Source organism: Ananas comosus, linkage group 23 (assembly GCF_001540865.1).
Source record: "Ananas comosus cultivar F153 linkage group 23, ASM154086v1, whole genome shotgun sequence".
Lineage (NCBI taxonomy): Eukaryota > Viridiplantae > Streptophyta > Magnoliopsida > Poales > Bromeliaceae > Ananas > Ananas comosus.
In genome coordinates this window covers 6,352,449-6,379,479 of record NC_033643.1, presented here as the reverse complement: position 1 = coordinate 6,379,479, position 27,031 = coordinate 6,352,449, and the positions used below count along the sequence as shown (strand labels likewise).

Genomic DNA, 27,031 nt, shown 5'->3' with positions numbered 1-27,031 from the left:
TAAAATTTCTGAAGAGTCATTTAGAAAATTTTAAATTTTCACATGATTATTTTATAAAAAAAGTCCTTCTCATACAGTCTTTCTCCTTTTCCGCCCGAACGAAAATCCCCCACCCCCACCCCAACCCCAACACACACAACCAAACCCCACAAATTCAGGTTTTAGGGTTTTCGATCTCCCTCTCTTCTCCTCCTCCTGCCCTGCCCGCGAGCGGAGCCAATGAGCGAAGGGGAGGGCGGCCACGAAGAAGATCCCGGCGGCGTCTTCGATGCCGTGGGTCCGCAACCTCCGCCGCTTCGTCGGATCCGGCGCCGGCCTCGGCTCTGAAGCCCTAATGGGTCAGCGGCAGCCGCCCTCTCTCCTCTTCTCTTTCTTTCGATCATTTAAATGCAACCGCTTAGCTCCTTTTCGCTGTGTTGTTCGTTTGATTTAAGTGTGTTTCGAATGAGGAGGAGGGCGTGTGGATCGGGCAAAATTGCGATGGGATCTGCCGCCTAGAAACAGATTACAGACTGATTACATTTCCGGGCCGGTTCGTTTTGTGGCTTGTAATATCTCGGGAATCCCGCAAATTTTCTATTCAAGACATACATTCAAATTGCGATGCGATGCGATGCAGCTCGAGTTGGGAAGTCGAAAGAGGTGCTGTGGAGTCGTGGGAATCATCATACATCCCCAATTTCCACTGTTAGGAATATTGTTGTCGTTTCTAATACAAGTGGCCGTGCTTAGTTGGTAACAAACTTGCCATTTCAAAATACAAAATGCGCGACACCCCTGGGCTGTTTCAAGGGGAATCTACTGTCAAGAAATTGAGCCGACGGCTGGGCGGCGGATCTGATCATCTTTTTAAGCTTGGTTATGTCTAGTTGTAATTACGTCGATTCTAATGCCCTCCTCAATGTAAGATAGGTATCAGGGGGTAGAGAGGTTTGGGGGGTTTCTGGTATGGTTCTAACGTATAGATGGTGATAAACAATCACTTTGAAGGGACCAAACCTCCTAGAGAGAGATCCTTCCTAAAGAGATAGGGAGGGATAAAGAGGAAGAGAGAGAGAGAGAGAGAGAGAGAGAGAGGGGACTAACACTTTATTATTCCGCAAACACTACAAGTACTTATTTATATGCTCTAAACATAAAATCTAATTTATTGGAAATAATAAAAATATTCAAAAATAATAATACCACTTTCTATAATTTGAAATGCCTAATATAAGGAACATATTGGTTTGTCAGCCGGTGCGTGGTAATTTTAGATTTCGTTGTATTTTATAGATTAGTTATGTTCTGACATGAATGGAGATTGGCTCATTTTGTCATATGAGAGAGTATGTAATGCCTTGAATAGTGAATAGCCTGATGGCTTGACGATTCATTTGATGGGTAAAGAATAGTCTTTTTTTCTTTTGGCTGGCTCCGTCCTTTTATTTATTTTATTTTATTTTTCAACCTATGCAATGTAGTACTATCGGAACTTTATAGGTACAAACAAACAAATTTAGATATCTTTTACTTCACGGATTTTCCAGTTCCTAGGTTAGTTTCACTTTAGGAGCAGAAACAAGTAATTTAAAATGCATTCTCTAGCTCAAGGGAGCAATATTGATGCTACCTCAGGTTTGTAAGATAAGTAGAGATTTTTCTTTTCAGGATTTTATGGATGATAGAGTTAAAGAAGGCTGCATAGTAATATAGTATAGAAATTGATGATTCGTTTAGGCTACCAAAACCAGCACTATTTTGCTGACATCTAAATCATAAAAGAGATCAAACAGGGGAATGACACATAGTGGGAAGAAATATGATAAAGAAAAGAAAGGGAAGATGAAGAACATAAGACAGAAGTAATAATTTTATTTCAATGCCAAATATATAAAGAAGTCAATATGATCCCCCAGAAGAAATATCAAAATTATTCCAACTTTTCTAAAGTTCTCTATTATTGAGATAAGATTCTTTGGGTGCTATGTACTCTATTTGCACTTATTTATCACTTTAGGACTTCTACTTGAGTAGCAGTTGTAAGTTGTAACAAATTAGTGCTCTCTATTATCACCGAAACATATGGATGAACATAAAAACTTTGAAGTTCAGAAAACAAACTAAGAAGTGGAAAACAAAATCTTCATTTGGATGAAAATAGAACAATACAATCTTAATTTGTTCTGAACTTAATTTGATTTAGTAAATTAGATGAAATTTGATGTGTCTCTTGTTTAGTCTGTGGCCGAGTTCAAATCTCTCTATTTATGTGAGAAGAAACAACCTCTGTATGCATCTATCTCTGTTTTGGATCACAATATTCAACTATTATGCAATCAAATCCTATGTAGAACATCTCCAAACATTCAAAATAATTTAACGACATGAATTGCCTATGTAATCTTGATCCTAGGTTTTGATGCCTTTCAATGGAAAGAACAACCAGGTAAACAGCTATCTACAAATTCCGAAAGGCCTACTTGAAGACAAGAAATTGTTCATTGGATGCCTAACCTCATATGAATAACACAAAATATCTGCGAAATAGTGGGAAACATGGATAACATTTTAGAATCAATTACTACATGCAATGTTCTTCGTCCTTTATGAGTAGACTTTTACAGGTCCCCGAATCTGTGTGTGTTTGATCCCTCGCCTTTGAATTGCTCATCTTGTAGAGCACAACCTTCTCTGCTTCCAAGCATGAGCTACTAGAAGTCAGGGTCAGCACTTCCGCTATCCTTACCCCCCTTAACTCTAATAGTTTTATTCTTCTCATCTTTTAACATTTTTTTGTTACTTAGTCTTACTTCCCACTTAACTCATATTTTTCTCTGCCCACCTATTCACTACTATGCCCGTCTCATGCGCTAGAAATATGCAAGGTCTCTTATTGGACCCCATACTCATTGAGCTCAAGTTTGGCCTGCTGGGGCTTTGTATCTATGCTAATCAAGGGGGTTAAGTCTCCCTTGCCCTTGAATTTCTATTTCCTTGTGATGGAAGAAGTACTGTATCTGTATTGTTGCCACGTTGTAGTGCAGTCTTGTAGCACAGTTACTGTAGCCAAGGATTAAATTATCGCCCTGTGGCATGCCTCAGTCGCACCATGTGGTATGGCACATTTTACGTCTCCATCCAAGCAGCACCTTCTGACAGAGACCAGGGTTCAAAAGGTTGCTTATGGTGTACAAAATGTTACTAGGAACATTTGTAGTAAATCTGTGATGCTGATGTTAGGAATCAGCTGTGTTAATCTTTTGCTTGTATTTGATATTTCTGGTGCTTGTCTCTCTCTGCAACATTTCATGCATTGGCACAACTATGCAAACTCTGACTCATCTTTTGGCTTATTGTTTTGTGACTTACAGAACTTGAAACAAAGAGGATTTTGCTTGAGATATTTAAGGAACGGCAACAGAAAGAAGCTGGTTCAATTCCCAGCTTCTACAAAAAGGCATGCAACTGTGTCCATTGTTGGCTGGTTTCTTTATATTCTTACATCTACATTTTGAAAATAAAGGATTTATTATGTGAAGACAGTAAATCTCTTTATGCCACTTTATATTGTTTCTACTTGGTTTGTAATGCCTGCTGACTTTTAGTTGCTTCTGATTTTAGTAATTGTTTATAGCTATTCTAAAATTACTTTCCTATGTATATTTTATTTTGTCAATCAGAAACCTGAGGAAGGATCAATCAGTCATAGGGTTCAAAGGTTGGCGAAATACCGATTTCTAAAGGTATTAGCATACATTTGACTGAATTGTTGCAGGCCTATAATGAAAATATTGTTTTGGTTCTTGCGCTTGTTATTATCTTTTCCTGGATCTATTGTCTTACAAGAACTCTACTTATCAAAGTGCAGAAGCAATCAGAACTTTTGCTTAATGCAGATGATTTGGATGCAATGTGGGTATGTCTTCGGGAAAATTGTGTGATTGATGATGCCACTGGAGCTGAAAAGGTTTGTATGTCTGATTTTTTTTCCTCTCTACTTGGTCATTATATGCTCCTTTTCTAGCCATCCCTGGAACCTATGATTGTCTGAAACATGACACTGACACTTTCCAAATTATATTTTTCTCCTTCTGCATGTTTTCGTAACTATTTTTAACCTTTATATATCCTTGTTTTGCAGATCGATAGCTTAACTGTATTATTTCATCTCTTTGCCTAATTGCGCCTTCTCTAATGCACTCTTTTTCTTTTTCTCTTTTTATTTTTTGAAGTAGAGATATTGTTCGCATTCCTTCCCTTGGCTTTTTTGCTTGTCATTCTATAGCCTTCCTTGTAATTCCAATGAAATATGCTATCTGTATCGTGCTTGAAATTAAGTTAATCTTGTTTGATTCTTCTTTTGGCTTGAGTTAGGTGTGGTTACATATTGAACTACTTAATGTTGGTTTAAGTTAACGTGCTGGAACAAAATCTACATTTCTGCAGTGTCACCAGAGAATATTGAACGTAGATTGGCATGTTATGATTGTTGAAGCTAGTGTTTCATATGTAGGTTACCACATAAGAAAGGCCTTTTAAATTTTTACATTATTCTGTTGTGGTACACATTTTTTGCAGATTGCCCATTTATGGTGCTTCCTGGAGTTGCTGACATCCTGAAATAAGAAGTTTGTTTCTCGTTTAAATATAAAAATTCTATACAAGTTTAAATAGGAGTTCGGAATCTATTTTTGTTCCTGGTTTTGACATACTAGAATCTAAAATGGTTTGGCTGAACAAACTTTTGTTATTTGCCATGTACGACAATCCTAGTCAAATTGGACTGAATCCAGTTGAATCTGACTGGACTGGATTGATCCTAACTGCGTCCAAATTGGACTGAATCCAATTAGTTTCAATTTGGCTTGATTCTTTTTAGCCTAGGGACTATACGTAACTTCTACAATTTAGTCAAACTTAGCCGTAAGTCAGCCATAGCATATTCATTTTAAGGTCAATAAAGATGATTTAAAAGGTATTGGTTTTCTTTTGAAGCCTAGAACTAAGTTTTGTGACTGTAGATCAGTTTAATTAATTATTTTTTGTTTATACTTTTCTTTTCATTGCAAGATTTTAAGTACTGATTGGCACGGATTGTGCGTACCTTGCTGTACCATGCCAACAAGATATCGGCATGATACGACCTCCATGCCGATGGCACGGCTCAACATCATATTTTCGGTGGAATAAGCAAGTAGTTATTTTACTTAAATTCAACATATTTGATAAAAATATATAACAAGTAATTAGAATGTACTGGTACCAAAATAAATAAATATTTCATGTCATAGTGTGTTATACAAGTATTTTTTGTGACCGGCGCACAGCATGCGCTGTGTCGGCAAGTTCTTGGCACGACCCCATGCCACAACACTTAAATCCTTGCTTTTGTTCAACTGTGTTTTTCACTCATTACATAGTACATAGATAGTCTATTATATTTGTTTTTTATTGATGCATACTATAGTTATTTCAAACGTGCCATTTATTATCAAGGGATGCATTATATATTATTGGAGGGATCCTATTGTTGGGATGTTGCTTATTAGATTGGTATCATGCTACAGCCTTTTGTGGCTGGATGTGAATGACACGCTGAAACGTTTCTTTCTACTTGAATTTTGTAGTGGAAAGTTGTTTTTCATCTTATTGAGTGTTTCCTATTGAGCTGAAATTTCTGACCGTTCTGCTATTACTATTTTTGTTGGAGAATCATCATACTTGAGCATGGGAGTTTTTGCTGACAATTTTTGGGGACAGAGCATTTTGGACCTGGTGGAGATCAGATGTTTAGCAGTACCTGTTGGTTCTTTTAATTATCTGCATTACTTCTTATCTGAATTGAAGTTGATGGATTATGATTGCGTTTTGGTTACTGGATGTTGAAAACATATTTTGTGATCTCATTAAAATGTTCGTTGGATATATAATTTAGTTATCACTCAAAAATGATGGAATATGAGAAATGTTTTGCCCATCTGTATGGTAACTATGGTTCTGCTTAACATATCAGTTTATGACTCGTATATGGGGCTTGGCGCTAACTCATCACTTGCACTTATGGGACCTTTGTGTTACATGTAGCATTACTCTTCTCCAAATTCAAAACTATGGTTCTCTTTAGTAAGGAAGTACAAAATACAGTGTGCGCCTAAAATTGGTAGTGAAGTCTTGGTCTGACAGATTCTTATTTAGCCTCAATACTCTGGCACTAATTATTATTTTCTTATTTATCTTTTCAAATGGGCCTTTGAAGCTTATTGGGCGCGATCTTGTTATAATTCTTGATTCTTCAACAAATTTTTTAAGGAGTTTCTATAACTTAAACAAATTTATGCAGTTTATGCTGGATGCTTATCTTGCTTAACCTTGATCATGTTTGGCCGAATTTACATAATTGATGCCTTTCCACAGTAGTGGTGATGCTAGCTGTCCAGTTTCAGAATAGTGCTTGTTTAGGAGTATTCGTCAATCTTCTTCACTATTTGCATGATATTCCTTCATTTGCATATTAGAAATTTGGTACTACTATTCTCCCACTTAATAGTTCTTTGATAATTATCTCTTTGTTTCCTTTTTTTTTATTTTTGTTCCAATTATTAGCTGAGTTAGTTGATATGTGCCTCTACAGATGAACTACGAAGATTTCTGCCACATTGCATCGGTGTGCACGGAGCAGATTGGACCAAAATGTCGGCGTTTTTTCAGCCCCTCAAATTTTATGAAGTTTGAGAAGGATGAATCTGGAAGAATAGCTATACTACCATTCTACCTCTATGTTATGAGAACAGTATGTATTATGTTCCGTAAAACAAAAGTTTATCTTATGTTGTAGCAACAAAAGTTTATCTTATGTTGTAGCTGTCTTACTTTGATATGAACTGCAGCATTTGTTAGAATTTAGTAGTTTGATGCATGGCCAGTTCACTGACTTGCAGTAGCGGATATGACTGGATTGGTTGTATGATCATAAATATTGGCGGATGTTTGTGCTACGACCCATTGTTATGCGAAATTTGTGATAAATCATTGTCATATATCACCAAAGTTTTTCCCAGCCAGTTAAGCTCTATCCTATTTGCATCGCTCTCCTTTTTTTCCTTTGTCTATGAAATGGAAAGTTAGGTTGACTCCACATTTTGATGCAGAAATCATAGGCTGTGCGTTTTAGAAGTAAAGGTTCAGTGTCAAAAAATTTGAACCTTGGAATTATCTACTGCACGGAAGAGGAGAGGAGTTCTGCATAGACTTTACTTTCCTCCATCTAGCAATTCCTGCCAGATTTTAACAGTCCAACAGAACATAGAGAAATGGAGGGGGAAATTTGTGTGTAGGAGAAAAGAAGAGGAAAAAAAGAAGAATAGGAGATAATTAAGAATTCCATCAAATTCAAGACTACTTCAATTCCCCCTTTAGCATGTACCTATATGTATGCTTGAACAAAGATGTTTCGATGACCATGAAAGGAAGACTATTTTAGTAACGTGTAATATGTTTTAACTTTTCTTTCCCTTCATGACCCTTATTTGCTAGGAAAGTCTCTTGAAATATCGTCCTTCACATATCTACATAAAAACTCCACTTGGGATGTGACATGTTCGTAAATACTTAGAACAATGGGCAGTATGGATTACACTGAATTTGAAACTGTTTGACTTTCTGATTGATTCGAATTGGGCTGGCTAAACTCAATCAGACTCAACTAGCTAAACAGAGATGCAAACCTAGATCCAGTTTTGCTTAATCAATATGATTCAATTATTATACAAAGTTTCTGAAACATGTCCAAAATGATACCGCATGTTGACCCAAATTATTCTTGTCTGAGGCAACCGTCTATACTTGCTAAGTTGGTAAATGAAAGCTGTTTGAAGGTAATGTTTGCATAACTGTTGGAATTTTTTTTTTTTTTTGAATAATCTATAAATGATTTTTTGTCGGTGTTTATGTATTCAGTTGTGCTCTTTAATAACTGATAGTGTATAATGAACTATTAAATAATCCTCGTACCATAATCAGCAATTGCCTGATCATGATTGAATATGCCTTTTAATTTGTTTCTCTTATCATTGCTGACAATTGGGAGAAAAATCACTAGTATATGTTCAGTAATTTCGAGAATGATGCCGTACTAAACCCATTTTTTGTGTCAGGTTTCTCTTACCCAAGCAAGAATTGATATGAGCGAGCTGGATGAGGATTCTGATGGCTTCCTTCAACCTCATGTAGCAATCCTATTAAACCTATGGATATTAATTTTGTGATTTTTAGAGTTTAAAGTGCCTATTTTGTAACTGCAGGAAATGGAAGCATATATAAGAGGCCTTATTCCTAATTTGGCTCAACTTCGTGATATGCCACAAGCATTTGTTCAGATGTATTGTCGAATAGCTGCACACAAGTTCTTTTTCTTTTGCGACCCTCATAGGCGAGGTTTGCTCCAAACTCAGGTTAAATAAAGAGTATTTATTCATTGTAGAGTAGAAGGAAACACGAATTCTGATTCTTTATGTGTAAATATTTATTATGTGGTTTTGAGGTAATGAATAACTTAGGCCTACTTTCCGTACTTTTTTTTAGGGAAGGCATGCATAAAGAAAGTATTGCTTAGCAACTGTCTCCAGGAGTTGATGGAACTACACCAGGTAATTTTTTGCTAGCCTAGCATTGAATGGAGAAATAAAGGATTCACCTTGTCAACTTGAAGTAATGTTTATACAGAGTTATTTTTCTCTTTAGTTCTCGGTTTTTTTGTTTCTTGATTTATTATTCAAGGTGTTATATATATTAAATATGCATACTTCGGTTGGAAGTCAGAATAGGACATTACTTTTCCAGCCGAATTTCTCGCACAAAAGTATTTAAGTATTAAAATGTTGCTGACAATATTTTCCAGATCAAAGTTTACTTGCTATTTGTTTGGCCAATATATGGTTATTTTTATAATATAATTGAAACTATTGCCTTGTTTCTAATGATGGAATCTTGCGTTGTTTGGTAACATTGGTTGGTGCATGTTAAATTAGGTGCAATGATCATTTTCCTCCAAAAGGTTAAGTTGCCGGAAAAATAGTGTTTAAATACTAGTGAATGGCCACGCAATGCTGCAGATATAAAATATTTTGATAATAAATTTTAATTATTAATTAAATAAAGTTAAAAATAATGTAAATTGATTTATGTGTCACATAAATTTTTGTAAGAACTTGTTTGTAACTAAATAATTTTATAAAGACATGTGAAAAAAAAGAAAAAAATATTAATCCAAGGCTAGAAATGGTCAAAGGGTTGATCCAAGGGTTAAAAAATTTGAAGCACCATAGTCGAGCTTAATTTAATAGATATATTAACTATTAGTTATTAGTTATTTCATTTTATTTTATAAAAACATTTGGTGAAATTTTGTATAAATTTTAATAAATATTGTGTTTAATTAACTAAAATTAATCATAAAAAATTAAAAATTATAAAAAAATAGTTAGAAAATAAAATTGAGTTGTCTATTTCAAAGCGTCTTAACAGTTCTGGGGTCTTTGCACATTTTTTACCAAAATTTTTTATGGTGAAAATGTATAGAGACTTCCTAAACTTTTAGTTTTTTTGACTAAAGTAATTTTATCAAAAACTTTATAAATTTCATTAAATTCATTAGTAATTTTACCAGATTTAATAATTTTAATTATCTTTGGTAATTTTAATTTAACTAAGTGTGAAAATTAAAATACAAAAGAAATTAGAACTTGAGTGGGTCTTAATTCAAAAATATTATAGTTGAGGGGTATCTATATATTTTTACCTACATTAAAGGGAAGGATAATATTTGGCGCATCGGGTGTATAAGTAAATTTTGTGCACTTTATCTTTTAGAAAACTGATATAAAAATTTAAACCCTGATAATTTTTATATATATAGTATAGATCGCATTGATGAAATTATATTTTAATTTTGTAATATTAATTATTAAAAATTAGGGTTGGTGTATGTCTAGGCGTCACGGACACTGACACGGGACACGACACTACTCGGACACCGCGATTCGGCAGCTTTCAAAATATTAGGACACGGACACCGCATGAACGTCGCTAATAAAATATAATATTATAAAATATAATATTATTAATATAATAATATATTTTTATTATATATAAAATATTAATTATGGTAAAATATTGTTGTATTTCTCATATGAATGAAAGTTAGTAAATTTTTCATTAATAGTTTATATATTTTAAGAAAAAAATTCTCCACCATAGATAATTTATTTATATTGTCAAAAAAAAATTATATGCATTCATCAAAAAGCTAAAATATTTATTATCGTACATTACATATGCAAAGAAAAAGTAAAATAAAAATAGGTATATATTTTTTTTAGTTGTATGCGCTATGGATCGGTATTAAACGGGCGTTTGAGAAGTGTCCACATCGGACACGTGAGACTTATAGAAGTGTCCGTGATACGTAGGTGTATGTAATATTTATAGACCGGGTGTAGGCAAATTTTTTTATAGATGATTCAGTGCTCCCGGTGTATATTTGTATCTTAAACACCGTATTGATAAATCCCTGTTATTGGAACTTAAACTTTATAATATTTTGTACATAGACATTTTATATAGTGTAGATTATATCTGTTAAATTATATTTTGGTTTTAAATTAAGAAAATAGGTTTGGTGCATGTTATATTCTTGTAGACCAGGTGCATGCAATTTTTTTAAAGTGGGGATGGGTGGATTGGGAGGACGCATGTCGCCTCCAAACCCTTTGAGGTGACCGAACTCTTCTTTAATGTAGTTGTATAGACATTATTTTCAACACTCTACCTCACTTCTGGGCTAGAGACCTTTTGATAGGCCTAAGACGTGGACTTGAATTATATGGGAGGAAATTAAATAAAGCTAGGAGCTCAGGATCTCTCACTCTGATATCATGTTAAATAATGTGCAACAATCATTTTTCTCCAAAAGCTTAAGCTGGTCGAAAATGGTGTTTTAATATAATATATTCAACGATGCATAACGATTGCATTGTAATATTTCCTTTATATTTATGTGATTTGGTTGAAGTAAACTAAGAGTAAGACAGAATTGCAAGCAGAAAAAGAGAAGTATGGCTTGAAAAGAAGATGAAGTTCTTGATATGAACTATCCAAATGGATAAATTGCTTCTCGAGCTTTTCAGAGAAGAAAAACTGGAAGGAATGATGAATGACATGAAACTTCTAGGGCATACAAAGTTGCAAGTGCAGCACTTAATGAGGATTTCCGAATAAGTATTATTGAGGAAAAGATTGTCAATTGACTTCAGACTTTTCAGCACCACATGAATTATGCAATTGAAGTGTTCGGAAAAAATGGATTTACCTCGAATGATACAAGGAAGAAAGTTAAAGCTTTCCCACAGTTTTGTGATAGTCTCTTTGAGGTACAACTGTGAATCTAATAGTTCCTTTTAATGATGTAAGTATATACTTGAATCATTTCATAAGTAGGTTAAGCGCAAATTGAAATTGCTTAGAGAGAAGAAAAATATGTAGATATTTTGTTAAGAATGACAAAGCTACAGATTTAAAGTTCTCACCGTTAGTAACAAAAATGAGAGAATGTTGAATGATGATATTGATGAGCTGCAAGCTTGTAGCACAATCCAACTTGGTGTACCTTTGAAATTTGAGACTGTTACCATTCATTAATTCAGCTGTTGTATTACCACCTAAAATTCTAATCCTGGAAAGGTAACAAGGCACCAATTTCTATAGGAGTGAACAAAGCTTTTCACAAAATTTTTGTGATACTGCACTTGCTCTACATAGTGGTAGTGATGAATTGTGGAGATAATACTTGAATTCAAAAAGCTAATGAAATATTTGTGAAGTTGGTGCTTGATAAAGATGCCATGCTTGATGTTGCGGATTTTCTGATGGCAGATCGTCCATTGGCGGAAACCTTACTTGCATTCTTCGAAGAGCTATAGTTGATTGATTTGGAGAATAGGTTAGAGAAAACATTTGAATCCTAGATTGTTTTAGATATATTGGCTATTAATCCAACATTTTTAAACTATTTGGCATCAACTTTGTTTAGACCACAAGTTCTAGATGTCTTTTAATTGAATAATATTTTTATTATTTATGTTCGTATTAATCATTCATCTATCACTTCGATTTACTATCATTGGGTTTCTACTTATATTATTTGTCCTTATGTGTTAAAATATGTTTTTAGAATTCATGTGCATGGATAAATTTTGCTAACTGTAGAAGATAAAAAGGAATGTCAATTAACATGAGTATTGTTCTGAAATTTATAAATCCGCTTCTATGGTGTTATCTTATTGTTCCTTAAATAGCCCAGTAAGCTTTTTCATTATGAAAGTGTGAACATGTTAAAATGATGTTCTATCCTTGTCCAAAAGGTAGCATTGAATAGAATTCATATCGGTTTTGCTTCATGCCAGGCATATATACTCATTTCCAAGGATTTAAGTGCCCATCTATTCACCATGCCTGTATCGTGTCAATAAGATATCAGCAAGATACAGCTGCCATGCCGATGGCATAGCTTAAAACTCTTTGTTTTTTAAATTCGTGAGTAATTTTCTTAATAAACTTCAAAAGATTTGATAAAGATATATAATAAGAAATTAGAGTATTTTGTTGCTAAAGAAAATAAATATTTCATGCCATTATGTATCGGCACACATGTACCAGCATGCATCGGCACAGCCTGGCACGCACCATGCCGTACCGTGTCAGCAAGTTTTCGGCACGACCCTATACCACAGCACTTAAATCCTTCTTGATTTCTAATTGAATTAATTTTTTTTTTCGCAACTGAAATCTATGGAATTATAGGCAAATTTGGTTCAAAATAGAGTGATTATGTTAAATCCCATCGGAAACTTGCAAATAAGCAAATAAATCGAGAGTAATAAAAGCGAAGGTTTGAAACAACAAACTTTATAAAAAATGAGATTCAAATTCTGTGGATTCTAGGAATCAGGTCTGGTAAAAATCTAGTTTGATTTTCACTCTTCCCAACTATTGTTCTTCTACTTAGCCACCAATCTTCTGTTGTTGTTTGTTTGCTTTAATCCATTACTATTTGGTTTTCCAACTGGGCTTTTTAATTAAGGATCATTTGTGTACCTAGTTACATCTTCTTGTGGACTTGTGATCCTGAAAATGTGCGTAAGGAATTGATTTAATAAAATATTGATACTTTTACAGCTTAACTGTGCCTTTAGAAACTTTATTTGATTGGGTTTGTCTGGCATGATTAGAACTCATCTCTGGATTGACATGAAGTATTGTATTGATAGCTGAGTTTTGTTTTTGCATGTGCTAGGTGTAGGTCCTTGCTTAGTCATATGATTTTGTTTAATATGTAATTATTTTCAGGAAAGTGAGGAAGAAGTCACTGATACTGAGCAGGCGGAGAACTGGTTTTCTTTGACGTCTGCCCAACGTATATGTGGTATGTGGGATGAAATTTTTGAGAATATAATGCACATCTTCTTTGTTTTGTTGTCTTTTGTATTTTGTTCATTACTTTCTTCTTCTAGGTGTTCTTGCTGTTTGAAAAATTAGTCTCTAGCTAGGTGATAAATTGGTAGAATAGGTGCAATATTTTGTATTTTTTGTTTACATTGTTTCCATTAGAGGAATAATAGCGACAGCTAAACCAATGACAACGACAAGAACCACAACCATCACCGTAATGTTTAAGCCTTTAGCCTTATCTTGGGACAAGATTAAGTGGTTCCTATTCCTCCATTCGCCTCTGTTTTGGACAAAATTGTTTAACAGTTCGAATGTCATTATTCCATTTTAGCTACGCCTTTTTTTGTAACTTATTGGTCCTTTCTTCCCTTTGAAGCCATCTTCTAGAATAATAATTTGATGACAATCCTTCTAGGCCAGGAGAGTAATTTGAGATGTTAATCAATCAGTAAGACTGCATCACTTAGTTCAGATCTGTTGTTCAATCCAGCTCTATTACCAATCCATTTAACCAAGGTTGTTAATAGTGAATAGCGGGGTATACAGCATTTGGGGGTGTCAAAGTGGATAGTGAATCTAGCTCGAACCTTCGCGTCCTACGACTAAGTATGCAAAGGAAAGAAAAGAGAGGTGAATCTAGCTCGAACCTTCGCGTCCTACGACTAAGTATGCGAAGGAAAGAAAAGAGAGAGATAGAGGTTGGAGCACTCCTCAACCATGCTAGTGATGGCAAGCATCAACTTGGAGTACTCCTTGACGTACTCATTGAGGGTTCTCGTGTGCTTGAGCTGTCGAAGTTGCCTCCGCGCCAAGTACTCGACATGCTCGGGGTAGAACTGTGCCTTCAGCTCGCGCACGAAGTCCTCCCAAGTGTTTAGTTCGCATTGGCCTTCGCGTCCTCTACGTAACGCTGTCACCACCACAGCATTGCGTCGTCGGCGAGGTACATGGAAGCAGTTTGGACCTTGTCATCCTCATCCTCCAACCGCAGTGCCTTGAGATAGCGCTCCATGTGCCATAAGAAGTTATCGATCTCCTTCTCATCGCGCGCGCCCTTGAAGCATTGGGGTCCAGGAACGCGGATCTTTGGGTGTACTCCTTTTGCGTCTCGACGCCACGAGCCACCGCCTTTTCAAGGATCGCCATCCTTGTCTTGAGGTCATCGACCTCGTCGTTGCAGGAGACGATCTCCTCGATCAGCGCCTTTTTGTCATCATCGCGACGAGCAAGGTTGTGGTGGAACTGCTCGAGCTGCTCACGAAACGTGGCAATAGCAGCCGTGACGCTGTCCTCCATGACATGTAGCCGTCCTACATCCCCACATGACGAGTTAGGACGGAGTAGTGCTTGTCCACTTTGGCAACCGAATCCTCCAGTATGTTCATGCGCTCCTCAAGTGAGGTAGACTCTCTTGCCAGAGTCCGCGGCTCCTTGCTCTTACCACGCTTGGTCGCCCTGGGCTCAAGCACAACGTCACTGACGGGAGCGTCCGACGTCGACATGGCTTCCTAGCAACGAACTCGCTCTGATACCAATTGTCACGGACTTAAGCTAAATTGCTCGTTTTAGCCCGTGCGGCGCTCGCCTTCCTTCGCGAAGTGAGTAAGCCTACCTCTCTACTTGCTAAGTTAGGACATACTCGCTCTAGACTAAGAACAAGAGAGAGAGAGAGGGAGAAGAAAGCTCTTCTATTACTCTTGAAAGTGGATTACAAAATGACGATTCTGAGTTGAGGGGGTGGAGGCCACATCTATTTAAAGACCACTCGCTGCTCATAAAGCAAATAGAAGGATGCCAAGTGGTATGAAACTACAAGCTAAAAGGGGAGGCTATGAGCTCCCAAGAGTCCTAATAAATATACCTTCTAGAAACATAGAAACTCTAAGAGACTCCTTGGTTCCCGTTCCGTCAGTCCCGAGATCCGCAGAGATGCTTCTAGAAGACTTAGGCAAAACCTCCGACAGATATCCGCTTTGGAGTTTGAGTGATTGCAAAGAGAAATCTTGGAGAAAATCTCTAAGTCCTGACAAGCCGCTACGAACCAATAGCAGGATTCATAATAAATTATTTAAATAATTATATTCCTAATTGGATTTGTATTTAAAATGATAATAATAATATTCCCAAGTATAGAAGTATAATACTTTCAATTTCTCTACATTTATATTGCAAATTGTATTTCTACTTAGCATAGTGATCCTTCGTAGCCGCAGTGATCCTTAATGGTCGCCAATAAACCTGTGTTGTTGTCATATTGCTTTTCACCCCACACAAGTAAAATCATGATTTTCTCATTCGCTTTTCGTAAGAAACATGATTAAATACTTCCTCCGGTACCTGCTAAATACTTTATTCCTTCTATTAGGGCAATTTCTTAAGATTATAGTGATTTTAGGACTTAACTGACTTATTGTATCTTAAAAAAATTGAGATCGAAATGAACCCACTTTTTGTCCTGCTAAAGTGGCTGCTACAATCGCCATAGCAGCTGCGCCATATTAGCCGCTATGATCTCAAGTCTGCTAGATTCTGTTTTTTACAGCATATCGTAGCTCTTTACCTATTAAAACCGCTACAGCAGCCACGAAGGTTTGGAACACTGCATTTAACTTTGTTGTAATTTGAGACCTGTCAGACTGCACCACTTATTTGTAGGTGCTTGAAATTAGTAATTTCAAATGACTTCTGAATTTGCTTCATGCACTACGATTATCGTTGTGTTGTTTCTGTGTGTTTGTTTGCATCCTTCTAGTGCTTTTCAGATAGGGTTAATTTCTTCAATCCCTCCTCAAGAGTGCTAATTTCATAAATACCCCTTTAAAGTGTAAAATATCATTAGTGCTCTTCTATATACAAAAGGGTTTAGCGTTTAGGCTTTCGGATTTGGGGTTTGCAGGGGTATTTGTGATAGGTCTATATGTTTAGAGGGGTATTTACGATAGGTTTATGTGTTTAGAGGGGGTATTGATGATATTTTAGATTAAGGGGAATCTGCGATATTTTGGAGTTTTAGAGGGTTATATTTGAAAGTGCCCCTTTCAGAAAATATCAACATTGATATATATTGTATGCTGCTACTGTGTGATAATTTTGTATGTTATGTAATGGACAGCAATAAACTTTCAATTTACAAATGTAAATATAATATTAGAATTGAAAATGTTGGTACATTGACATTGTTACACCAAATGCTGCTGAAGTAGCATAGAATTTATGAAACTAACACTAAACTACGATCAGTCTAATGTGGTTCAAGTTGTACACAGATAAGTTGTCACGCCCCGGAACCCAGCGGAAGCTCGCCCGGCGCGTGCCCAGACCCGCCGTATGTCTAAAACATACAAAGCGTCTAGAACAAAACGATAAAAGAAATAACGAAGCGATAAATAAAGCCACAAAAGGAGAATATCTAGAAGTATCAGAGCAAAGTATATCTATAAGCTACAATATGGGAAAAGAACATAAAACTAAATCCACTATGTAAAAACATAAAGTGATACAATAGGAGTCCCAAATACAAATGCTAAACATAAAAACATGGGTGGTCTCTATACATGGTAACAAAACTTTCTCTCTCACAAAAACCAAAAAGAAGAGAGTGACCACCTAGGAGCAACCGCAGCTCCGCTATCTAGCTATGCGACTCCCTTGCCGCGATCCCGTGCCTCCGCTGGTGCCGGAGGCTCTAAAATAAAACCACGAAACAGGGGGCGTGAGAACTATTGAATAGTAGTTCCCAATGGGTAATTACTGACTTCAGTGAAATGCGCCACTAGGCCCGAAAGCTACAAAAGGGGGTCAGTGTATAAGTATAAACAAAAGCGATGAGTACAACTAGTAAATAAACATGAATACCTGCTACCACAAGATATTTCTACTTAGCATGATTTTGCTCAAGTAATAAAAGGCTACACTAGTATGAATGGACCAAAGTGTCACTAGTATGATGTCCACAAGCTAAATAGTAAAAATGTCATTGTTTACTATTCTAGTCAATGTCCACATGGCATGATAAATGCTCAAAGTCAAATCTGAAGAGACCCGCCCGAAGGCTGTCTGGCCCTGAGACCCACCCGTAGGCTGTCTGGCCGATACCGAGCCTAATGGCCCCGTGGTAGTCAACATCCCCACTCTAGGAATGAGCCTTTCCTACGGCAATCCACTTCGGCGCCCAATCCCGCACGGCGAATATGTATCGCAATGGCAATCTCCGGAGTGCCGGCTTGTAGGGAGCGACCCTCACAAGCATGTGCGAATGAGCACAATGGCAAGTAACGTAAAATCTGTCTCAAGTACTAAGTCCTCATGTCTAACAACGTGGAATACGTCACATCTCTCATAGGCCTATCTCTATGTCATCATGTCTCTAACATGGAATATAAAAGATGTCAATGGTCTATCACTAAGTCTCAGATAACAGTTTCATAGTTTGCTAGTCCAAGTGCCCCTTTATGACACTTTTGGTCTCTATGTCTAAGCATGATAATTATGTTCATGAATGCATAATTCTAATTATTTTCATCGTCGAGACAAGTACCCAACTCGCCAAAAAGAACCACTTCTCACATGCATGCTAAAAACCCAGAATACCCTACTACATAGAGTGAAAATTTTCTGATGCATAAGGCATGCATTTTAAGTGTTCTAAAATTCACATAAATTCTATTTAGCATGGATTTGATGTCAAATTGAGATTACGACAAGTACAAAATGCATAGGGGCCATTTTGCCCCGTTTTTATGAAGTCAAACCCACCACAACTCTTGCAACTCTTCGTAAGCTCCGACGAAGATGCCCACTAGTCTCCTAGCACCCTAAAGATGTAGGAACAAGAGTCAAACGGACCTTACGAACAATACAAAGCTCAATCAATAACCATCTCAAGCTAAGGTGGAGAAATAAACTCACCAAGTGTGAAGGAAGCTCTCTCGATCTCCAAATGGAAGTTAGAGTCCTTCAAATCCAACCTAAACCAAGGTTCTAAACCCATCAATTGGGTCCCAAAGCTCTCAAATCAAAAGTCTCCAAAATAAACCCTAAATCCCAAAATCTAGGGTTTCATCTAGTTTAAAGCTCCAAAACTAGGATCTAGAGGAAGAAAACTAGCCACATACCTCTAGGATGCTCCAAACCAAGCTCAAAATCCTCAAGGGTTGAAGATTGATCCTCCACAAAGCTCCGACCACAGCTCTAAGCCACCAAAGGTGAGAAACGAGGGAGAGGAAGATGCTCCAAGGCCTCCAAGCTTGCTCTCCTTCTACTCCTCCTCTTTCTAGAGAGTGTAGAGAGAGTGTGAGGGAGAAAAATGAGGGTGAGAGGGAGAGGAAATGGCCTATAAGCCCTCCTAGGTAACAATATCCACGCGTTCGGGAACCGGTCCTAGCTGGGACCGGTCCTTCAGGACCCTCCCGCAGAACACGCGTTCGGGAACCGGTCTCTCCCTGCCAGGGACCGGTTGCCTCAAGTCCTGCCGCAACACTGTTCCGGGGGGACCGGTCTCTCCTACCAGGGACCGGTCCCCGAGAGTAAAAACTCTTAGGACTTAGCCAAATCCAAAATTTCGAACTTTTAGGTCGGAATACCATCTACGACCTTCCACCAAGTGTGGAAAAGCTCGGAATCCAAGTCAAGCACTCGAACCTCGCAATTTGCACAGGTCCAGTGTTTACATAAGTATATTAGAAAACTGTCAAAAAACTGCCATTTGTCTAGTGTGCTATCAAGAAAAATATTTGTCCAACAGACAGTTCAGTTTCAACTAGTGGAACGATATGCCAAAAGCTACGGCATAGCAATTAGTTAATAAGTGTTTGGCATGTGGGAGATGTAGGCTGTACTCAATTTGAGTTGCAATCTCACAATTGTGTGAATTGAGAATTTCGGAGTAGATTGGCTAATACTCCTAGAGTAAATTTTGTTTTTATCAACTAGTAAAGGCCCTTCTATTTGACTTCTTGTATTTGCAAATTTCATTCATTATAAAGTGTTGTCGAGGTTGTACTGAAGACTGAAAGAGATCGATACTTAGGACCTAAAGACTTTGAATCCACACCCTCCGGAGCTATTGAGGTAAGAATTTCGTGGCACACTTTGTTACCTACATGTTAAAGACGTTTCAGTTTGATTGTAGAGTGTTTGGAATTTGGATAGTCTTGAAGGCTTTTAAATTCAGAGGAACTGATTTGGACTTATTTTTGTGACAGCTCAGGAAGTGGAACCAATTTAGAGAGGGACAGATACAGTTATAGTATAATAAGTTTCAGGAAGTTGCATCGGAAGTCAGACTAGTTCTACTTTGACGAATTGTGATTTATGAAGGTGTTTATGTGGGTAGAACCAGTCCGTCTGGACAGACCAGTCCCAGTCTTGAAGTGGTATCTATATAGATTGAGACCTATTGAGGGACCACAAAGACTGAACTCCTTTCAGGGTGCAGAATTGGTCTCAGATTCACGGACTAGTCCTGACACTTTGGAGGGACTGGTCTGTTTTGATAGAGCTGGTCTTAACATTTTGACGGACCAGTCTGCTTTGAAATAGATTCATCCATTTGGGTCAAAACAGAATTCAGTTATTTCAAACCCAATAAGCCTTCTTGCCAGTACCTACCACTTCTTAGGGAGCTTCCACACGACTGAGCGAGACTGAAGATACATCATTTGTGATGATTTGCCGCCAAATTTGGGATCATTCATTGACTATGTAAGATGAGATGTAAAGAAGATTTGTACACTCTGATCATAAAGTGTCGTCAACCCTCTTAAGTATCTTATCAAAAGCCATAATTATTAGGCAAAACTATTGTTAATTTTCATAATCTTTCCATTGGTATACAAAACAAGGACTGCATAAAACACACTTTTATTTACAATCAGCAAAAGGTAATACATTGAATTGCTTATTTATATCAGAATACAACCTTTGAAGTTTAAGAGCTAACAACTCCTAGACCCAAAATAGTTGTCTGAGTGTCCTTGTCAACTTGAAACGGTCAGAGAAAAATATAATGAGTAACACTCCCTAGCAAGTGCTTTTAATATTTTTTTGAAATAAAAGCTGACAGAGCAATAAGATTCTATTATATTTGCTGATAACAATACGTATCAATTCAATATAAAGTAGGAACAAAATTTAGAACACTTGTCCAATGTTTGGCTGACCATAGAGGCATCAGGGTGCAATAATATTGAATTTAGCAAAAATAAAACTATATTATTCTATATATGAAAGATGTAGAAAAAGGTGTAGATTTCTGATTTGCGTATAGCTCAACAACACATCACATATACTCTCTACATCTAGAGGATTCGACTGAAGATTTTTGACTTGTTTAGATTATTCAATCGTATTTTTATATTTGAAGAATCACAATTTACACGAATGAATCGACTTATGTTATTTTCCGTAACATTTTGTTTTCATTTGACCCAAATGAGGGTGACATGTCCACCATTTGATTTAAACAAAACTATATCAAAGGGATGTATCATTATGTTAGAAACAATTCTTGCATATACTAAACAAGTTTAAATCTGAATTAGATCAAATACAAGGTAATAACCATAGATTAAGATTCATTGATAGGTTTTAGGAAGTACAATTAAGGTAATGGCTACTCAACCCATAGTCACTCGTAGTAGTGAAACCCACCATGAAAGTGGCTTCGATCTCACTAGATAATCTCTCATATCTGATTGTGTTTTGGAAGGTCAAGGAGGAACGTTCATAGGAGAGAGTTCAGACAATGCAATCATTACTTGATTTATGCTGCAAAAAGTACTAAATGTGCAAAACCTTCTATAGCCCAGGTAAGTGCACTACATGCATCAGAATCCATAAAGAAGCAATGGGTACTGTTACGTACAATAGTCACTGCCACATTGTCTTGAGTTTTGCTATTCTGCTTGTAGCAGCAGCTACTATACGCAGCATGGTAGGAGCACAGAGAGGGAAAAAAAAAAGAAAAGGTAGGGTAAACTTCGGAAAGGAGCCCAGTGATATAGTGAATTTTTAAATTAATGCCTCATGGTTTCGTCTCTATCATGTACGTGCCATGAGGCTATATTATTCCATTTTTCCCAAAGGACCAGCTGGTCAGCCCCATCCAAATTTGAGTTTGGATTGGGATTTGCTATATGATAATGGGTTTGGTTCGTGTTTAGGTTGGATTTTAAAACTTTGTATACCGGTTTAGGTTAAGTTTACATTTAAACTCGGCTCAAACATACTCCAAACACGATCCATGTGCAAATTCCAACAGGCTGACAGAAAGATCCTTGCAGAAAACCAGAATTTCAACCTCAGGGCACTTAATTAATGCAAATGGAAAAGGGCATTAATGTGAATGCGCCATACTTGATACTCCAAGGCCCTATTTTCAAGTTTACCTGAAAAAATAACAAACATCTATAAGGAAAACATGGAAGAAAAGGCTGCATGGAGAGATAACATCTGTTATAGCTGTCATTTGTCTCCACTGTTCGTGCTATTTACTGCTGTAGCATCCTTCTTGTATAGTAGAATCCTATTATTAGCTGTTTATGCTGTGTCTATGGTGCACTTAGTTGCCTTTGTCCCATCATCTATAAATTTAATAAGACTTTTTTTGTCATGTTGTACAATCAGATTTATCGTGCTGGTTTCCCGAAAACTAAAACGTGTGTCCTTATATGATGCATCTGCCTTATGTATGGTTCAGCTTCTTTTTGTATCAATTTAGATCGAGTATTTTTGGCATGCTCTATTATTTCTGACTCATTTTCTGGTTTCTTTTCCCATCAAGCACAAGTTATCTATGGCAGGACGAAAAAGTACCCTATTATAGTCAAAGAATGTTATTATATCCTAATTTTGTTGGAAAATTTTCAGTAGCTATGTCATAGGTTTGAATTTGCTGTGTGATTAAGGTAATTTGTTCTTAATTTTATTATTGAATGCTCTCTTATTATGTTACTTTTTTGCAGATATGTTTCTTGCTCTAGATAAAGATACGAATGGGACATTGAGCAAGCAAGAGCTTAAAGAATATGCAGATGGCACATTGACTGAGATATTCATCGAGAGAGGTACATTGTTAAACTTCACAATAACAACACTGGTTACTAATAGTATTTCCTCTCATCTTCCTCATTCTTCCATTCCTTATATGCTGCTTTTTAATATATTAATGTTTAAAGTTTGCAATGTGTTTTACTACTAACTAATGACATCAGCACGCGAAGGTGAATGATAATGTATTACTATGATCGGAGCTAGTACTTGCTGACAAGAGCTAGTACCTGGCATGTATTGTGTTTATAGAGTCGAACTTGATCAGCTGCATTTACTAGCTGCATCTGTAGAACTTTTGTGCTCTAGATACTCGTATTACGATGGATCAACTATACCTGATAGTTGCAAGTAATGAGATGTGGTTCAATTGTTGGACCATCTTAAGCAAAAATTTACGGCAAAGAGTAGTAGAAAGGGTGACACAACTGTGTATCTAATGTAGATTTTCCCTTATTTTCCTTGTTCTTATTGTTTTCTGTATGCTGATTATATCTCTATAATAGTATTAATGCACTCCCTAAAACATGCTTAGTCCCTGCTTATTAGTTCTTACTGCGTGTTTTCTAGTCTTATGGTTGCCATCTTATAAATCTTATTATTAAATTTCACTCATTAAACAGAAGATTTAGTCGAGCTGCTAAATCAAAAATTTCACCTTAATCAATCCCATTTCCATATCTCTCCTCTTTTTCTTTGTTTCTTTATTAAAAATTATCTTTTTGCATCTTTCTGATTACATCTTGTAATCCTAATTCAATATTACAATTCTTCAGTTTTTGATGAGCATGTAAGGCGGAGTAAAGTAGGAGGTGGGAATTCTCGTGAGATGGACTTTGAAAGCTTTCTTGACTTTGTGTTGGCCCTGGAAAACAAGGACACTCCTGAAGGATTGACATACTTATTCAGATCTCTTGATCTCCAAGGAAGGGGTTATCTTACTACAGCTGATATTCATACCCTTTTTAGGTACTTTTTAATTGTTTACTATTTTGACTCGTTAAGGCTGTTTGTTTAAATACTTTTTTTTTGTATATTTATGTCTACACTTATACTCACATACTGTCCATATGCATTTATATCCATGAAAATCTGCATGAGCGATAAAAATGTATAGACATTATTCGAACTATAGCGGATTCTCAAATAGTCAGGTAGTCAACCATACGTTTACGACTTAACAAGCGACGATCTGAAAATATTTTTGTTTTAGAGGGAGAGTAGGCTAGTGGTTGAACTGGTAATACTGAATTAGGGGGTATGACTTTCTTGCTTCTAGTATGTTGTTTCAAAATTTGCAAATACAGAGTTGTCCAAATGAGTTTAGGATTTATTGCATTTACGAAGTGTTAAATTGTACGTAACAATTGTTTTTCTCCATAAGTTTAAGCTGTCAGAGAATGGTGTTTTTAATATTTATGTTCAACATTCCCCCTCATATCTGGATTTGAGACTTTTTGATAGACCCAAGACGCAGGCTTAAAGTAAATGGGAAGAAATTAAATAATGCCGGAAGTTTGGTGAGACTTGAACTCAGTACCTCTTACAGTCTTACTCTGTTGCTATGTTAAATCATACGAAACAAATATTTTTCTCCAAAAGCTTAAGCTATCAGAAAATGGTGTTTTTAGTATTTATATTCAACAAGAAGTATGAATTGAAGTCGTGTCTCATTGGAGAACAACCTCTCATTTGCACTAACAAGGTCAATGCTTGTAAAATGCTGAAAGAATGATTGTCAATTTCAATAATCCAATCAGAAGTGTAAGAGCAAGGTTGTAAATAGCAGATTGCGGGTACATAGTGTTTAAGGGGTATCAAAGCAGATAGCGGATAGCGGATACGGATAGCGGATAGTGGGCGCCATAGCGGCTGGTATAAACCCATTGCGGAATTCATGATAAATTATTTAAATGCTTATATTCCTAATTGCATTTGTATTAAAATGATAGCAACAACATACTAGTTCCAAATATAGAAGTATAACATACTCAATTTCCCTACATTAATATTCTAAATAGTATTTCTATTTAGCATAGTGATCCTTCGTACCTGCGATAATCCTTAATGGGCACCAATAAACCTGTGTTGTGGCCATGTTGCTTTTCTTCCCACATGAATAAAACCATGATTTTCTCATTCATTTCTTGTAAAAAATATGATTGAGTACTTCCTCCATTACCAAGTACTTTATTTCTTCTATTAAAACAATTTCGTAACAATTTCATTAGATTTTAGTGATTTTAGGACTTAACCAGCCCATTGAATCTTTAGAAAATTGAGGTCTAAAAGGGAGCCGCTTTTTATCCCGCTATAGGGCCACTACAGGCGCCAGCTGCTATAGGGGCTGCTATGATTTCAGGCCACTATATTCTATTTTTAACATTGTAGCATAACGTTTACCCATTAAAACCGCTATAACGGCCATAGCGGCCGCTATTTAGAACACTAGTAAGAGCATATCACAGGTCGAAGAAAGGCTAGTCATGTATTCACTTTACTTCTGGTATATGCCAATTGAAATTTAGATTCAAAAGCTGTCCAACTAAGTTTAGGATCTATTAACCAGTTTGATTCTAAAGATAATGGCAAGCTTGGGAAAGACCTAGAAAGTTGTCAAAAGGCCAATCGAATCAATTGCATCAATGATGCACGGCAGTGCCTAGTGCTTTCTAGAAAAGAGGTTTTAATAATTATTATAGGCAGAGAAACTTTCTCCAATCAATCTCGTTTGGACTTTGGTTTATTTATTTTCTTGTTGGCTTTTAATAACTACTTTCTACCATGGAAGAAAAGAAGGGGGACATACAAGAGCTAGAATGTCAACCCGATACAGTCTTCCTACATTAAGTTTGTCATTTCCTGCTTGTGGTGCTAACAGAAAGTGCTGCAGGTCTCAAGAGACAAAACATTTTCTATTGCTTTCATTTAGTAGGTTTCATCAGGAACCCACACTTGGTTTTCCTGAGATATTAGAATTGGAAAGTTGAGAATCCAGTATTTGCATGATATTAATAAAGGAAATAGCTACTATAGTTATCACTTAGTCCGGCTATTTATCCTGCGTAAGCTAAGTGTTGCACCTGTAGCGGATCATCTGTTTGAAAATTTGTCTAGATTATCTGTTTATATGAAAGTGAGACTCAAATGTTGAACAGCTACGGAGTAGTAATTTAGTTAGCTAAAAGGTGTTTTACAGACCAATTTCGTAGTTGGTCGGTCATGAGAGAATCCATTCTCTCGGTTATAGAGAACAAGAAGAGAACCTTTTTTTTTTTTTTTTTTTTTTTTTTCTTATAAAAGCTTTATAGGTGACTTCTATGTTTCTGTTTTGGGTAGTCATACGATGTTGGTTGGTTTCTCAACTTTTCAATTGTTACAGCTGTTGTTGTAATCTTATCATTTTGTGTTAAATCGTTTGATTAAATTGGATGGAAGGGCCTAATGTAATTGCCACATGAGAAATCCAGAAATCATTCAAATATTAGTTAGAGGATGAAACATGAATCTTTCTATCCATTTGATGATGAAAATTAGCCGAAAGCGTAAGATTGACGACGGCTACACATTTGAAAGATTGGGGCTCAAATAGAAAGAGTGTTAAAATATTAAGGGCCTTTGGTTCTATTTGGTCCTAGCAATTTTTGCGTTTAAAATACAGAGCCACCCCGATATTGCAATTTGCTCTTTACCACCCCCTCTTGATAATTAAATCCTCAGCATATAAATATCACAATTCACATCCTCCGTAGAAGAGGGTAAAGTGCTAGCGGCCTATAAATTGTATATTTTGATCTTTGAGAGGGGCAAAATGCAAATAAGAATATTCCTTTGCTCTTTCCTTTTGTTTGTAGGGACGTACATCAGAAATGGATCGAGGGAGGGAATTACGAGCTCTGCATCGAAGACGTAAGAGACGAGATATGGGACATGGTCAAGCCGGCCGACCCCCTGAGGATCACGCTCAGCGATCTTCTGTCCTGCAAGCAGGGCGGGACCATCGCCAGCATGCTGATAGATGTGCGCGGCTTCTGGGCCCACGACAACCGAGAGAACCTCCTTCAAGAGGAGGAAGAACCGGTGGAGGAGTGAGCGGTTTCTCTTGGGTTCCCTGATCTTCTGATACGTCATACGTGAACAGAATGAGCTGGTGGTTTGTTGTGGGCATGGCATCAGTTTGTTTGGACTTTTCCGTTGGAGCTGCTAATTGTGATTATATGTAAAACTGAATTATTTCTGCTGTGCATTTTCCCTGCAGTGAAGTGAATGACTTGATTGCGAAAGGACATCTTAATTTCCTCTCAGCTGGATTTCAATCCAGCTACATGGAAGTGTGAGCTCCTTCCTTGTACATGTCAATGAAGCTGTTTGTTGTCAGAGTTTGTTGAGATTTCAGGGAATCTTTTTAACTGATCTCGAGCATCTATAGCTTGGGGTGCAGGCAGCAGTGCTGGTTAATAACTGATCTTGATCACAGTGCCATTTAAGTAGATTCTTA

At 36.7% G+C, this 27,031-nt stretch overlaps 1 protein-coding gene across 3 annotated transcripts; it reads left to right on the top strand.

The window, feature by feature from the left end:
- On the top strand, positions 113-27,031 carry LOC109727993 (probable serine/threonine-protein phosphatase 2A regulatory subunit B'' subunit TON2). Of its 3 annotated transcripts, XM_020258244.1 has the most exons (13): positions 113-338; positions 3,354-3,439; positions 3,663-3,725; positions 3,851-3,949; positions 5,743-5,784; positions 6,614-6,772; positions 8,136-8,207; positions 8,283-8,415; positions 8,563-8,627; positions 13,384-13,459; positions 22,449-22,550; positions 23,310-23,502; positions 26,388-27,031. In XM_020258244.1, the coding sequence occupies exons 1-13, from the start codon at positions 269-271 to the stop codon at positions 26,623-26,625; spliced, it is 1,398 nt and encodes a 465-aa protein (XP_020113833.1). In that variant the 5' UTR covers positions 113-268; the 3' UTR covers positions 26,626-27,031. The 3 variants fall into 3 exon arrangements, with proteins under 3 accessions (XP_020113833.1, XP_020113834.1, XP_020113835.1); XM_020258245.1 differs by lacking the exon at positions 5,743-5,784 and having other exon boundaries at positions 114-338; XM_020258246.1 differs by lacking the exons at positions 113-338; positions 3,354-3,439; positions 3,663-3,725; positions 3,851-3,949 and having other exon boundaries at positions 4,613-5,784.